This window comes from Trachemys scripta, chromosome 1, assembly GCF_013100865.1.
Source record: "Trachemys scripta elegans isolate TJP31775 chromosome 1, CAS_Tse_1.0, whole genome shotgun sequence".
NCBI lineage: Eukaryota > Metazoa > Chordata > Testudines > Emydidae > Trachemys > Trachemys scripta.
In genome coordinates, this window is record NC_048298.1 from 138,726,148 (window position 1) to 138,742,593 (window position 16,446).

The 16,446-nt window shown below is 48.4% G+C and overlaps 1 protein-coding gene across 2 annotated transcripts; it reads left to right on the forward strand.

Annotated features, from left to right (window-relative positions):
* The first annotated feature begins 810 nt into the window (after window positions 1-810).
* On the forward strand, window positions 811-16,260 carry LOC117885615 (solute carrier family 25 member 33-like). 2 transcript variants are annotated; one of them, XM_034786910.1, is made up of 7 exons: window positions 811-955; window positions 9,892-10,068; window positions 12,286-12,363; window positions 12,702-12,802; window positions 14,385-14,451; window positions 14,662-14,945; window positions 15,042-16,260. In XM_034786910.1, the coding sequence occupies exons 1-7, from the start codon at window positions 915-917 to the stop codon at window positions 15,236-15,238; spliced, it is 945 nt and encodes a 314-aa protein (XP_034642801.1). In that variant the 5' UTR covers window positions 811-914; the 3' UTR covers window positions 15,239-16,260. The 2 variants fall into 2 exon arrangements, with proteins under 2 accessions (XP_034642801.1, XP_034642791.1); XM_034786900.1 differs by having other exon boundaries at window positions 14,662-16,260.
* Window positions 16,261-16,446: the final 186 nt, after the last annotated feature.

Genomic DNA, 16,446 nt, shown 5'->3' on the forward strand with positions numbered 1-16,446 from the left:
GCCGGAGGGAGGGCGGCGAGCCCGCCGCGGCTCCGCTCTCCCCGGCGGCCAGAGGGCCGGAGGGAGGGCGGCGAGCCCGCCGCGGCTCCGCTCTCCCCGGCGGCCAGAGGGCCGGAGGGAGGGCGGCGAGCCCGCCGCGGCTCCGCTCTCCCCGGCGGCCAGAGGGCCGGAGGGAGGGCGGAGTGGCAGCCAGAGTGCCAGGTGGAGGGCGGTGAGCCCACCGCGGCTTTGCTCTCCCCCGTGGCCAGAGCACCGGGTGGAGGGCGGAGTGGCGGCCGGGGCTCAGCTCTCCCCGGCGGCCGGAGCCGGAGCACCGCGCCGCCCCCCTCCAGGTGCCGCCCCGAGCACAAGGTTGGTGGGCTGGTGCCTGGAGCCGGCCCTGGCTGGAGACCCTCCCCCCAGCTTTTATTCTTCTCGGCCCCTGCGCCCCACGCCACCCCCAAGAATCCACTGCAGCACCCTCCCATTCCCAACCTGTACTGCTCATGCGAGGGCTGGAAACACCACCCGCCCGACAATTCACCGCCACCCACACACGCGATATGTGCCCCATGCGTGCCACCCTCCGCCTCCCACGCTGAAGATCTCCTGGGCCAGCGAGCCGCGCTCGGCGCTGGCAGGGCCAGGCTGGCAGCAAGCAGTGTAGGTGCAATCGGAACAGGCGGATCCTAAATCTCCAACGTCAGTCACCTGACCTGACACAGGACAAACTGTTCCCGCTCGGGCGGGGCGCGTTATTCAGCCGGCCATTGCGTCACGGCGGAGCGGGAGGGGGGCCTGCCGGGGACCAATAGGAGACGGGGGCTGCGCCGCTGGGCGGAAGCAAGGAGCGGAGCGCTGCGTGTGCGGCCCGGGGTGAGCGGCAGGTGCCTGCTGGTTGGAGACAGACGCTCCAGAGGCACAGCGCGGCGGTGATGCCTTATCGGAGCACGCTGCTTCATCTGCTCGCAGGAGGGTGAGCGAGCGAGCGCGAGGTCCTGAGGCGGGCGGGACTCGTGGGCCGGTTCCCTCCTTGCAGTGCGGGGAGCTCGCAGGTTCCGCTCTGCGGCACGGCACGGAGGGAAACGCATGAGTTTTGTTTCTGCGCACGTGGCCCAGTCTCCTAGCCTGAGCAAACCAGCCCGGAGGAAGCCCAGGCGGGACCCAGAGGGGACTGGAGAGCCCAACCCACCAACACCACCGGTAGGGGAGCTAGCAGGGCCCCCCTCCTAGAGAGGGGGGTGGGGCTAGAGAGGGGGATGGGGCTCAAGAGCTCTTTGCCCCGAGTCCTTAATCACAGTTCTCTCCTCTCCCTTCCCCTAATCAGCGGAACCTACTGGGGCAGCTGCAGGCAGGCACAGATTGCAGACATCATTGTGCTTTGGGATGTGAAATTCCCGTCCCCGCCCCGGGAGCCACACGGTAGTGACTAAATGATTCTGCACAGAGTTGGGGATACCCCCTTCTCTGGGTTGTGTCGTCCCATCAACTGGAGTTTGGGGGGTACCCATCCCTATATCTGTTACCCCATTGCCTGGATCATCTCCTTTTCTCTGCTGGGCTGGTTCAACTGTGTATCTCGTATTGTGCCTTCTCCTGAGTGTCCCCCACATGTGCTTTCCCATCTCTAAGGCAGAAATCTTGTATCTGTGTTGTCACCCATATGCCTGACCCCAACCCCGCTTCTGGGGGTACACACTTGTCTCACCTATTCCTCTCCCAAATGCCTTGTCCTCTGTTTCTGGGGTACATTCTTGAGTATTTCTCTGCTGTCCCTCCTGAGTGCCAGATTCCTCCCACGCTTCTGGGCTGCAAAACCTTGTTATCCCTGCAAATCCCTGACTTGCCCATTCTCAAGGCCAGATGGGAACATGAGTTTCCAGTCTCCCCAACTTCCACATTACACTGTCATCCTGTGTTTTTTCCCCTTCAGTGATCCCCTCACCTTTCTCCATCCTCTCCTGAGGGGAGCACAGGGTGGGATTAGGGACATATGAGCCCCAGATTCTCTGCATGAATCTCCCTCTGTCCCTCACTCTCATGGTGGCTGGAACATGAGAAAAGAGGCGCCATGGCCTCTACACATTCCAGTTCCATAAATTTTGGCTCCCAAGAGCAGCTGCTAAAGCAGGGGTTCTCAGACTTTTGTACTGGTGAGCCCTTTCACACAGCAACCCTCCTTATACATTAAAAACACTTTTTTTATATATATATATTTAACACCATTATAAATGCTGGCGGCAAAGCGACATTTGGGGTGGAGGCTGACAGTTCGCAACCCCCCATGTAATAACCTCGTGACCCCCTGATGGGTCCTGACCCTCAGTTTGAGAACCCCTATGCTAAAGGGTTCAGTGCAGAGAATCCTATTCTTTCCCACACCCTGGTTACTGGCAATGCCCTTCAGTCCTGACCCACGTTCTCCTATTCCAGTCTCAAGTGCAGGCTTAATCATGTTGGACGTGCATGTAGTACCTTGCACAAGTTGCTAGGACTGTACTTGTGTAGAACAGAACCTTAGAGAGTGAGGCTGCTTGGTTGCTGGGCCAGTTTTTCCACCTAGATTGCCCACCTGAATTCAACAGGAAATGTGTGGGTGCAGAGGTTGAGGGGAGTTGGGGATTGAGAACTGGATCATCTCATCTCAGCATAGTCAGTCCAGGGACATCTTGGCTGCTCCCCAAGAATAAACCCTCTGATTAGCAAAATAAAGGACAAATTCCTACATAGCTTCTGCTTTAAATTGTGTTGCAGCTTTTGCACTTGGCTAATATTAGAAGAGAATGGGGTCTGGTCACTGGTGGCTAGAGGAGGCCTGGGAGTCAAGAATCAAGCTTTTGTTCCCAGGAATAGGTGGATTGGGGTGGGGGGAGGGTGATCTAATCCCAGTTCTGTCAATGACTGGCGGTGTGACCTTAAACAAGTCCCTTTCCACCTCTTTGTCTCATTTTACCCTTTTATACAAGAGGGGAAAATAGTAGCTATTTGTCTGATACGGTGAGGGTGAGACCTAAATTATTAATGTGTTTTGTAATGCTCCAATTACTGGTGCCAGCAAAGAGCAAATTATTATATATTCAGATATCCTGTTTCTGTTTGCCCTAATATTTCACTGAGCTCAGCAACTGTATCTCATGGGAACTGCCAGATTGAGTCCAACCAATGGTTTGTTTAGTCCAGTGACCTGTATCTGATAGTGGCTAATACCAGCAGTTTTAGAGGAAGGGGCAGGAAACCCAGCAGGGGGCAGTGATGGAATAACCTATCTTTCCCTCCTCTCCCCCCAGGAAAGTTTCCTCCTGACTCCCCAATGACTAGAGGTCAGCTTGTTCCCCTAAACGGGAGAGGTTATATCCTTTCCAAATGTCTGGAAGTTTTAATCCTTACTAATGTAACTGGAGTTCTCATTATCCATATAAATGTCAGCTCCTTTTTTTTAATCCCATTAAGCTCTTGAACTCTGATTATCTTGTAACCATGAATTCCTCAGGCTAATTATGCATCTATGAAGTGTTTTATTGGTTTTCAATTTGCTGCCTGTCATTGTGAGAGTAAAGAGTACCCCATCTACCCTCTCAGTTCCCATTGTTATTTTGTATACCTTTATCATATCCCCTCTTAGTCTCTCTAAACTAGTCTTTTCAGTCATGCCTCCTAATCCTCTCCAGGCCTCACACCATTTTTGCTCCCCATATCCATACCCTGTCTCTGTTCCATCTATGTCATCTTCCAGAGAGGGTGACCAGAGATGAACACAGTGTTGTTCTATGTGAGAGCATTCCATTGCTTTTATAAAGGTGTTGGAATAGCTCCAGTATTATTCTCCATCCCATTCCTCTGCATCGTAACATTTTGTTGGAATTTTTGATTGCCACAGCCCATGGAATAGAGGTTTTTATTGACCACAAGGACACCCAGGTTACAGTTAATTGAGAACCCAATAAGGTGTAGGAGAAATCCAGATGATTCCTTGCAGTGTGCATTGCCTTGTGTTTGTCATGCCTGAATCTAATCTACTTTTGTTTTCCCTATTCACCTCACGTGGTTAGGTCCTTCTGAAGTTCCTCAGTCTTCTCCAGTCTTGACTAATCTAAATAATTGTCATTTACAAATTTTACCACCTCACTGTTCACCCCTCCCTGCTTTCCAAATCATTACCTAAACAATATCAATCCTAGCATAGAACAAGGAAGCCCATTCCTAACCTTTTGCCGTGATGGAAATTGGTTGTTTTCTCTTAGTTTCCATTCTATGACAGAAGTTCACCTCTCACCCCATGCTGCTTGCTTTCCTTTACAGCCTCTTGTGAGGGCCTTTGATAAAGGCTTTTTGAAAGCTACATCAGCCCGTTCTCCTTAATTTGCTATTTTATTGATAAGTTCAAAGAATAACAGATTTTCCTTTGCAGAAGCTGTGATGGTTTGTCCCTGTTTATGTTCACACAGAGCGTTTATAATTATTATTTCAGTCAGTTTTCCTGGTACAGAGGATTGGTACAACAGTACAGTAGCTGATTTTAATTAGGTTGCATTAACAACTCAGCCTCTTCATTCTTAAATTCCTCAGAATCCATGGATGCACCATCTATTCCTGGTGACTTGTTCTTTAATTTATCAGTTTATTCCAGCATCTCCTCTTTTGAGATGTCAGTTTCTTGCAGTGCCTCAGCTTTGTTACCACAAAAGAGCAGGTCTGTGGTAGATATTGCCCCAACATCCTCTGGTAAAGACTCATGCAAAGAAACTGCATTGCTCCTTTACAATATCCTTAACCTCCTTACCCGATTCGTTGATTGTAAGGCCAAAATCCAATTTGACCTCCTACGAACACAGGCCATACCATTACATGTACGTGTCCCTGTATTGAGCCCAAACTGACTAAAGTATATCTTCCAGAAAGGCATCCAGTCTTGATTTGAAGACATCAAGAGATGGGAAATCCATTACTTCCATTGGTAGTTGGTTCCAGTGGTTAATCACCCTTGCTGCTAACAGTTTGTGCCTCGGCTCTAATTTGTATTTTTGTCCAGCTTTAAATTCCAGCCCCTGGTATTTTTTTAGGCATTTTTCCACTAGATTAAATAGACCTTTAGTGCCTGGTATTTTCTCCCCATGAAGGTACAGACACTGTAATCAAATTGCATCTTAATCTTCTTTTTGATTGATCTCTTTAAGTCTCTCACTATAAGGCATTGTCTCTAGCTCTTGAGTCATTTTTGTGGCTCTTCTCTGCACCCTCTCCAGATTTTTCAACATCCTTTTTAAAATGTGGACACCAGAATTGGATGAACTATTCCTGTATTAGTCTCACCAATGCCATATACAGAGGAAAAATCACTCCCTGTTCCTACAGACTACTTCCTTGTTTACACATTCTAGGATCGTATTAGACCTTTTTACCACAACATCTCTCTGGGAGTGCATGTAAAGTTGTTGGTTCATAGTGACCTCTAAATCCTTTTCATAGTTATGGCATCCCCAGGGTACAGTCCCCCATTCTGTAGATATGGCCTGCATTCTTTTTTCTAGATACAGCTTTTGGCCATATTAAAATTCATTTTGTTTGAATGGGCCCAGTTTACCAAAAAATCCAGATCATTTTCTGTGACTGGCCTGTCCTCATTATTCATCACTGCCAGTCTTAGTGTTATCTGCAAATATTATCAGCAGTGATTTTATATTTACTTCCACATCATTGATGAAAATATTGAACAGCATCAGGCCAATAGTATCAATCCCTGCAGAACCCCACTAGACACACCCCTATTTGATAATTTACGCATAGATAACTTCTTTTTGAGATCTGTTGGTTAGTCAGTTCTTAATCCATTTAACCTGTGCTTTGGTACTATACAGTGCTAATTTTTTAATCAGAATGTCAGGTACTAAGTCAAATGCCTTACAAAAGTCAGACTATTGGTTACCTTTATCAACCAAACTTGATTTCATCCTTTGAGATTGCAAGTTAGTTTGACAAACGGTTTTTCATAAAACCATGTTGATTGACATTAAATTCCCATCCTTTAATTCTTTATTGATTGAATCCCATATCCTCTTTTCCCTTATTTTGCCCAGGTTTGATGTCAGGCTAACCAGCTTATAGTATCCCAGGCTATTCCCTTGCCCTTCTTAAATTTTGGCACAACATTAGCAGTCTTCCAGTCCTTTGGAATTTCCCTGATATTCAAAAATTTATTAAAAGATAACCTCTGAGAGTGAGAGATGTCCTCAACCTGCACCCAAGTATCCTAAATGAATTGGCTATCTGGGCCTGCTGATGTTAAAATTTTTGTCTCTAGTGGATGGTATTTAACATCCTCTTTAATTACTAAAGGACTAGAAGGTATTTGCCATCCTCATGATAGGAGAACATAATCCTGCTTCTTTCCAAACACAGAACAGAAATATTTATTGAACACTTCTGTCTTTTCTGCATAATTATGAATCATTTTACCATCTCCATTTAGTACTTGAGCTATCTCTAAGTTATATCTTTTGTTCCTGATATTCTAGTCCTTAGCGTCCTGACCTCTTGAGCCTTGCCACTTAGCTATACCAGTATACAGGTCTGCATTTCATTTAGGGTTCCCTTATGGTTGTGTAAGCAGCTTCTATAATTCACCTAAGGACTTTAATTTCTTTGCTTTTGACCTTGTGGCCTTTTTGACTAGCTTCCTCACTTTTGTTTTTAAATCCTCCTTTCTAAAGTACAGCATCACTATGCAAGTTCTTAGTATCTTTGCTCCCCTTAGGATGATATTGCGGTCATTAGTATTAAGGGACTCCACTACAGTTATTACTTGAATAGTGTGTTACATACATCTGAGTTATGAATAGCCTCTCCTCCTGTGTGCTGTAGCACTAGCTATTCCAAGAAGTAATCCTTTAAAGTACCAAGAAATTGCTTCTCTAAACCTTGTGACATTTCCCCAGTTGAAATCACCCATTTTAGTGGACTTTGTTGCCTCTTTGATCTCACTCACCACTGCACTCAAAAACCTTTCACTGATCTGCAGGCAGGGAGTGAAACCCTGCTTATATATTTGTATTCCTATGTCTTGGGATTTGCATCCATACAGATTAGTTTATCGTAGTGGAATTTATTGGGTCTAGCACTGCTCCCTCCCCTCTACCACCTCTTCTGTCCTCTGCATATAGTTCATAGCCAGGTACTACGGTTAAGGCTAAAATTTTGTCACGGTTATTTTTAGTGAAGGTCATGGGCAATAAACAAAAATTAACAGAAGCCCATGACCTGTCCCTGACTCTTACTAAAAATAACTGTGACAAAATGGGGAGGGAGGGAGTGGGGGATCCAGAACTCACCCCTGCTGCGGCTCTGGGGTCCCACCCACAGTGGTTGGGATCTCTGGAAGTCACAGATTCTGTGACATAATCTTAGCCTTAACTGTGGTATCTCATTGATTTGTAAGTCATCTGTGTTTTAGTAATGCTTCTGACAATAAGCTCCTCTTCCATGGCCATGCATTCTAGTTCACCTAACTTTTGCCTTCAGGCTTCTTAACTTGGTATAGACCAGGGGTTGGCAACCTATGGCACATGTGCCAAAGGCGGCACGCGAGCCGATTTTTACTCGCACGCTGCTGCCAGCCAGGGTCCCGGCCGCCGGCCCCGCTCAGCCCGCTGTCTGCCTGGGTGAACGGAATCCTAGGCCGGCAGCGGGCTGAGTGGGGCCAATGGCCAGGAATCTGGCTTGCAGGAGCCGGCGGCTGGAACTCCAGACCGTCAGCTGGCTGAGCCACTCAGCCCGCCACCGGTCTGGGGTTCCATCCGCCAGCCCCGCTCAGCCAACTGCCGGTGTAGGGTCCTGGCCGCCGGCCCCTTGCCAGCCTGCTGCCGGTCTGGAGTTCCAGCCCCTGCCAGCCGGGGTCCCTGCTGCTGGCCTTGCTCAGCCTGCTGCCAGTCTGGGGTTCTGTCAGGGGACCCCTGTAAATGTAAAATTTATTACTGGCACGTGAAACCTTAAATTACTGAAGACTTGGCATGCCACTTCTGAAAGATTGCCAACCCCTGGTATAGACTCATTGATAGGTTTTATTTTTGCCCATGTGCCTTTTGCTATTTAACTCCTTGTTCTGATACTAAGACTGACTTCCGAGCCCTCCAGCCTGTACAACGCTCAATGATCTGACATTGGACCCAGGTGGGGTTGTCTTTTGGGTCCCATATGTTGTCAGGCTATTCAGCTGAGTTCTCCACACCACCATGAACTGGGATCCTCAGTATTTGTCACAGAGTTGCCTTTTGAACCTGATACTGGCTCTCTACCTAAATTGTGTCCAATCCCCGGGCTCCTGCCAGCTGTAACTGCTACTGATGACAATTGCAGATATTGACTGATGACACTGAAAGACATCAGGTGTCCAGACCCTCTGACGAGGGACCTTTCTTATCAAGCCAAATATAATATAGGAAGACAGGGCTAGAGTGCAGTACTGATGCAATGGGGCAGCTCTGCTCACTGCTGGAGTTGCCATCTGCATTTAATGTCATTACAGTTTTTAACCATTTCAACTGCAGGAGTTCACTGCAATAGATTTCGAGAGCCTCTTCCTGCCCCTGTGATAACAGCAAACTATAAGAGTCCAGAAATGAAGGATATAAGTGGTTTTAACTACACAAGATTGGAGAGGGGGTGTCTCTGAGCTGCACCGACTGTGTCAGACCATTATTCAGAACTCCAGTTAGAGATCTATTGCATTTCTCTGCCCCCACACAGCTCTATCAGACTGTTCTCTGCTTCCCACTCTGAGGCTCCCCACACCAGCTGTGACCTTGCTGGGTAACTTTTTCCTCTATAATTATCAGTTTGAAGATCTCTTAGGCTGTTACCTCAAATACCCGTCATGCTGCCTCTCTCCCTGGGACCTCTGCTTAGAATTTTACCCTCCATGTCCCTTTGGACACAAAGTGGAGGGCAAAATGTTCAGGTACTTGGAGAAAGAGACTTAAATTCCCAATCCCAAGAAAAATCTGTCAGCTTCTCAACCTCCCTTGTCCCACCCACCACTACTAAGGGCCAGGGTCACCCGCTAGAATTCATCTCTGTAAATAAATTTTTTGGGCTGCAAACCAGCCAGGCTGGTTATGTTAGACCAGAGCCCTCGGCCAAAGGCCCTGAATGGACATAACATGGGCACGGATTATGGGGCCTTCCGATTTTTCTGACTCTAGTCTGACCTTATGTTGTGGGGTCTGTCTGCCTCAAAGGGACTGGAGAAAGGCCTCTAGGGCACCAGATCCAGTCTGGCCCCGGAGGTCAATAGTGAGAGAAGTCTTCCCATTTGATGGCCATTAGTGGCTTTTATGTTATAAACGAGTTTGGTGGGTGTCAGCCCAGGCCCTGGTGGGACAAGTGCAATTGTTACTAACTGGCTCCTTCAGTGGCAGCTTCAGCAATTGCCCAGAAGTGAATGGGTTCCAGATCGAAAGAGGGTTCCTCCATGGCAAGCTGAGGCATGTGGACAAAGTGCAGAATGGGGTGGGGGGGACACTTGCCCTGCTAATGCAGGGACTGAATCCGCTTCGGGGACCTGCAGAGCATACCCTCTTCAGGGCTGTTAAGTCAGCTGCTGACATCATCAGCAAAGTCCTGCGGTGGGACTGGGCAGCTGAGCTATTTGCTGTGAGCAGCTCCAGTGCAAAGGTCATGAGTTTGAGTCCTCCTCCTGGACTTAGGACGCAGCTTGTCTCAAATGCTGATACCTGAACAGGGCTGGCCAGGAGCTGTTGGAACCAACGTGTTAATCAGTGCTGGAGCCAGAGGCCCTACGTGACGAAGGCCAGAGGGCCTGGTCAACAGGCAAACAATGCGGGGGATATCAGAGCTGCTGCTCCCAGTTCCTGAGGAGTAACCCTTGTTCATGCCAATCTGCCCTCACTGTTTCCCCAGATGTGGCGGTACAGCTGGAGCCATCCTGACCTGCCCCCTGGAAGTGGTGAAGACACGTCTACAGTCATCCTCGTTGACCCTGCGCCCTCTTTGCCTCCCTGAGGTGCAGCTGCAGGGGCTGAATGGAGGGTTTGTGCGTCCAGCCTTACCCTCCCCTGGCGTGCTCCAGCTAATGAGGTGAGCTGGGGAGGGGGTTGTGACGGGTTCGGTCACAGAGACCCCCTTGGGACTGTCACCTGATGTGCTGAGACTACCTCTGAGCCCGTTTTCCCTGCCAGTCTTGTTGAGCCAGATATGCCAATCTGCTGCAACACAGACCCAGGGTCTGAACCACATGCCCCAAAGCTGCAGACTTAACTGAAAACAGCTTAAGAAGTGCTCCTGTGAGCACCCAGACACCCAACTCCCAGTGAGATCCAACCCCCAAATAAATCCGTTTTACTCTGCATAAAGCTTATACAGGGTAAACTCATAAATTGTCCACCCTCTGTAACACTGATAGAGAGAGATGCACAGCTATTTGCTCCCCCAGGTATCTGTTATTTACTCTGGGTTAATTAATAAGCAAATGTGATTTTATTAAATATAAAAAGTAGGGTTTAAGTGGTTCCAAGTAATAACAGACCGAACAAAGTAAGTTACCAAGCAAAATAAAACAAAACACACAAGTGTAAGCCTAATACATTAAGAAACTGATTACAAATGAAATCTTACCGCCAGAGATGTTCCAATAAGCCTCTTTCACAGACTGGACTCCTTCCTAGTCTGGGTCCAGCAATCACTCTCATGCCCGTAGTTACTGTCCTTTGTTCCAGTTTCTTTCAGGCATCTCTTTGGGGTGGAGAGGCCATCCCTTGAGCCAGCTGAAGACAAAATGGAGGGGTTTCCAGGGCCTTTTATATTCTTCCTCTTGTGGGCAGAAACCCCTTTGTTCTCCTGTGCAAAATCACAGCAACAAGATGGAGTTTGTAGCCACCTGGGCAGGTCACATGTCCATGAATGATTCAGCTTTTTGCAGGCTGATGCCATTGTTTACATGTTAGTTTGAATGTTCCCAGGAAAGCTCAGATGTGGATTGATGGCTCCCAAAGTCCATTGTCAGTTAAATGTTCCTTGATTGAGCACTTACTGAGAATAGTCCTTTCTCAAGAAGCTGACCAAATGCTTCACCGAGGCTACTTAGAATCAAACACATTGAGATACAAGTACATAGCCAATATTCATAACTTCAAATACAAAAATGATACACACATACAAACAGCATAATCATAACCAGAAAACTACAACCTTTCCATGAACACCCAACTTGACCTCCTCTGTACAAAACCTGGTGCAACCGTAGGACCCTGGTTGTAACAATGATCTATATGGTCACAGTTCATGTCAATAATATCACAGGGGTTACTTGCATGTGCAACTTAGCAGCATGAGGGGTTCAGGCTGGGAGAGCCAGCCAGCAGTTGGAGAAGGGTGGGGGATGGAAGTGGGACTTAGAGATGAAAACCATGGGAGGAAAGGGCTTCAGGGCACAGAATTTGTATTAGTGTGCTTCCTGTCTCTCTCAGCTATGTGTGTATGTCTACATTGCAGTTAGACACCCACAGCTGGTCCATACTAGCTGACTTGGGCTCATGGAGCTGTTTAATTGCAATGGAGATGTCCAGGTTTGGGTTGGAGTCTCAGCTCTAGGACCCTGTATGGTGGAAAGGTCCCAGAGCTTGGGCTGCAGCCTGAGCTGGAGTGTTTACACCCTAGCCAGAGCCCCACAAGACTGAGTCAGCTGGCAGGGGCCAGCTATGGGTGTCTGCCGTGTAGACATACCTTGTGAGTCTGAGGCCAGGTCTTTACTACAGACCTGTATTGAACACCCCTGAGTGACAACATTATACCGACCTAACCCCAGGCGTAGACAGAACTGTGACAGTAGGACAGCTTCTCCCATCAACATAGCTATTGCCTCTCACGAAAGTGGATTAACTACGCTGACAGGAGAAGCTCTTGCGGTTGGCATAGTAGCAGCTTCACTAAAGCACTACAGTGACACAGCTGCACCAGTGCAGCACTGAAATGAAGGCAAGCCCTGAGGGGCAGCTGCTGGGGCTGGGACAAAGGTCACAGCTGGTGGTGAATAAACAGATTCTGGATTGTGCAGGTAGATTGTGGGAAATGAAGAAATACTGAGGGGAGAGTGAAGAAGAGGATGAACAGAAAATGAGGGGAGCAAGAGAAATGTGGAGGAAAGGAGTGAGAGGAAGGAAGCCAGGGAGAGATGCAGAGAGAATGAGATGTAGAGAAAGGTGAAGGGCTGGTAGGGAGATATGGAGGGGAAGGAGGACTAGGAGAGCAGACAGCTTGGTCCCACTCCTTCTCTGATTTTATTTATTCCTTCCACAGGGCCATCCTGGAGAAGGAAGGAATCCGCTCCCTCTTCCGAGGCCTGGGTCCCAACCTTGTTGGAGTCGCCCCCTCCAGGTAAGAATCATTCAGTGAGTATATTCTCCCTCCTCCCCCCTCTTCCCCCCCCCATGGGTCTTGCTAGGGTGCACTCTCCTAGGGTCCTACCAGTCACTGCCCCACCTCCCCACAATGTCCAGGCCCCGGATACAGTGCAGTCTCTGGCACCTCCATGGGGAGATTCAATGGAGGCCCCTCACCATGCCTTGTGAGGCTCAGGGTGACACCTGTTGTATGACATATCCTCAGTGCAGGGTCTGTCTGGGGTAAGTTATGTGGAAACAAGGGCCCTTCATGCTTCAGTTGCTCCTTTCAGGTGGATTGCTACTGCACGTGTATATCTCTTCCCCAACCAGGGCCATCTATTTTGCTGCCTATGCTGGGGCTAAGGAGAAGCTCAATGTTGTCTTCGTACCCGAGTCCAAGAAAGTTCATGTGCTCTCAGCAGTCTGTGCAGGTGAGCTTCTCCCATGCCATATTAGACCAGAGGGCCCATTCAGCCTGGGATCCCTGTAAACATGAGGGGATTTGACCATCTGGTGTCACTGTTCAGGCCATTCTCATTCACATAATCACCTCATTTCTTTGTTAGCCCTTCTGAAGCTCTTTCTCCCACCCCATCCTGCTGCAGCAGCTTCCCAGGTCAGTGAAATACAACAGAAACAATCTCTCTCTTAATTCACCTGAAGTCGCTGTTCAGTGTCAATGATCTAGGCCTTACCCCAGTGATACTCAGACCTCAGTGGGGTTCAGGAGCCAAATTAGCGATCAACATTACCCAAAAAAGCCACTTCATCATTTCATTTACTATAGTGCTGTAGATTCATATTTAAACAGTATGATGGGAAATATTTAGTTTTTGTAAGATAGATAGATATAATTCTCACAGCAAAATGAGTGACCCAGTATTATTATTTCATCGACCACAATTGGTTAATAACCTAGTAAAAGCATCCTGATTGGTTAATAATTAAATCAGTGTTTTAATATCATGCGCTGCAAAGAGCTGCAGGAGACCCTACAGTGCCACTTGTGGCTCTCAAGCCTCAGTCTGAGTATCACTACATTAGCTCTTTGATTGCCTTGGGAAACAGGGCTCCCTACTGGGGAGCCAGGTAACTTAATCCCCACACACAACCTCAGCAGTCTCACTGCCTTTCCTGCTTCTGTTGTCTTCCCTTTCTCTAATGAGACCCTCCATTTTCAGCAAGTCTCATTGTTTCCTGCCTCTCATTCCAGGTTCAGCCTCCTTCTTTCTGGTTCCAGGCACTAGGGGTGGGGGAAATGAGGCTATAATGAAAGGCTTATGAGATTCATAGATTCCAAGGCCAGAAGGGACCATTGTGATCATTTCATCTGACCTCCTGCGTAACACAGGCCAGAATGTCCCCAAAATAATTCCTAGAACACATATTTTAGAAAAAACGTCCCATCTTGATTTAAAAATGGTCAGTGATGGAGAATTCACCAGGACCTCTAAATTGTTCCAGTGGTTAATTACCCTCATGGTTATTACACCTTATTTGCCATCTGAATTTGTCTAGCTTCAATTTATAGCCATTGGACCTTTCTCTGCCAGACTGAGGAGCCCATTATGAAATATTTGTTCCCTATGTAGACTCTTATAAACTGTGATCAAGTCACCCTCAACCTACTCTTTGTTAAGCTTATCAGATTGAGCTCCTTGGGTCACTCACTGTAAAACAAGTTTTCTAATCCTTTAATCGTTCTCCTGGCTCTTCTCTGAGCACGCTCCAATTTAATTGGACACCAGAGCAGGACACAGTATTCCAGCTGTGGTTGCAGTAGTGTCAAATACAAAGGTGTGCATAGGAGGGGTGGCTCCCAGTAAGGGGAAGCAGAGCCAAACAGGCTTCACCTTAGAACTCTTCACTTCCAAGGGACCCCCAAACTATGCCCAAATTGGTAAACAGTTGCAGATTAACTATCATTCAAAGAGCTAACCTACCAGTAACTCCCCACAAACTGTGTAGCCCCACTCTGGTACCTGTCATGACCTCTGACCTTCTACTTCCTAGGGGTCACCTCTGCCACACTTACCAATCCCATTTGGCTGGTGAAAACCAGGATGCAGCTGGAAGCCAGGTAAGGAAGGTAGCGCATGCACACAGACTGCATGGGGCTAGGGGTGACCCACTGACAAGAATGTGTGCTTTCAGGACACTGGAAAAGTAGCCAGGAATAACAAGGGGTATGTGTGTTTTGGCAGGGGTGGGGGATGTGCTATTGATCAGTATTCAGGGGCAGTGGCAGAGTTGTGTGTGGGTGATTCTAATCCCCCCTTGGTCTCTGCAGGGCAAGTGGGGAGAAGCACAGTAACGCTCTCCAGTGTGCCATACGAGTGTACCGCACTGAGGGCTTGCGGGGATTTTACCGTGGAATCAGTGCCTCCTATGCTGGAGTCTCCGAGACCGTCATTCATTTTGTCATCTATGAGGCGCTGAAACAACAGCTGAGGGAGCAGCAGCCATTCCTCCCAACAGCCTTTGCCCTTGCACCGAACAGCCGTGATTTCTTTGGACTCATGGCAGCTGCTGCCATCTCCAAGACATGTGCCTCATGTATTGCGTACCCACATGGTGAGCAGCTCCATCCTCCCCTCCACCACCCTCCTGCTGGGAGAGGCCTGGCTTGGAGGGTGACTCTGCTAACATCCCATCCCTTTGTTTTCTCAGAGGTTGTCCGGACACGGCTGCGGGAAGAAGGGTCCCGCTATCGCTCCTTTGTGCAGACCGTGCGGCTGGTGGTCCAAGAAGAGGGACCCCTGGCTCTGTACCGAGGACTCCTGGCCCAGATGATGCGCCAGATCCCCAACACAGCTATCATGATGGCTACCTATGAACTGATCATCCACTTGGCTACCAAAGTGTGACCTTGAACAAATGCACCAGACCCTTGTTGAGGCAGCTGGCTGTGCATGGGAGAGCTAAAGTCTTGTGACTTGACATGTTTTTCCTGTTCCACAAGGTAGTGCTGTTCACTCCGTAGCAGGAGGCCAGTGTGGTGAAGACCTTGTGTGTGGCAGTCTACCATCTGCTGACAGGATGCAGTGCTCTCAGGCCAGAGCAGTGGTTCTGGATGGTGCGTGACCTCTAGCATCAACCTCCAGAAAGTGCTCAAATTCTCTGAGGTGGCAGTAAACCAGCTAGAATAGGTGCAGTGGGGGCTCCCAGTGCAAAGCACAAGGGCATGGAGTTCAGTGGGGAAGAGATAAAGGAGGATAAATAAATAATTATATAAAACAAATAAAATAAAGGGATGCAGGATGCCAATTAAGCAAGTGCATATTTCAGCCCTTCCAGTGTCCCCAGCTGGCCATCCCCATCACTAGAAAATACATGTATAGTTAACAGCCCCAGGAGCTCCACTCTTCTTGGGCCTGGCCTATGGACATAGCTGGACATGTAGTCAGTGGATAGGGAGAGTAAACAAATCTGCAGACATCATGCAGCAAATGGAGATCTTGCGATAAGGCCTTCAGCTACTCTCTGGGATTCTGCACATAGTCAGGGTCTCTACATAGAGTCCTACCCCCTACACTGTCTTCTTTCAAGAGATTCTCCAAACTTAACTGATAGCCATCCTAGTGCATAGTACTTAGCAGGCATCTTACATCATCTCCTTAAGGGAGCAGTCACCTGTGGAAAGAATCATACAGCTGAGTAATTAACTCTGCCTTTCTCTCCTCCTTAGAAGAGAGGCCAGGGCAGGGTGTTAGAACTCAGCCCCATGTATCAAGAGAAGCAGGATGCATCCTGGCAGGGGGAGCTCTGGCCTGGGCAGCTTGTGTTACTATAGGCCCCGTCTATCCCTCTTTCAGGTCTGTTCTCTGCAGGGGCAGGGAAGGAACCTGCAAGGGCCCAGCTCTGCCTTCCTCTGCTGGAGGTACTATGACATGAGGAACAGTAGATATAAAAACCAAGCTGGATGCCTGGTGTGTGAAACATACTGTTTTGTGCCTGTGAATGTCATTTAGAGGGTGGATGCAGGTGTTGAAGTTGAGGGATTTGTTAACACACTAAGTGTATAGAAAAAATAAGACTATCAATTGAAAACATCAGATCTGTCTGTATCTGAGGG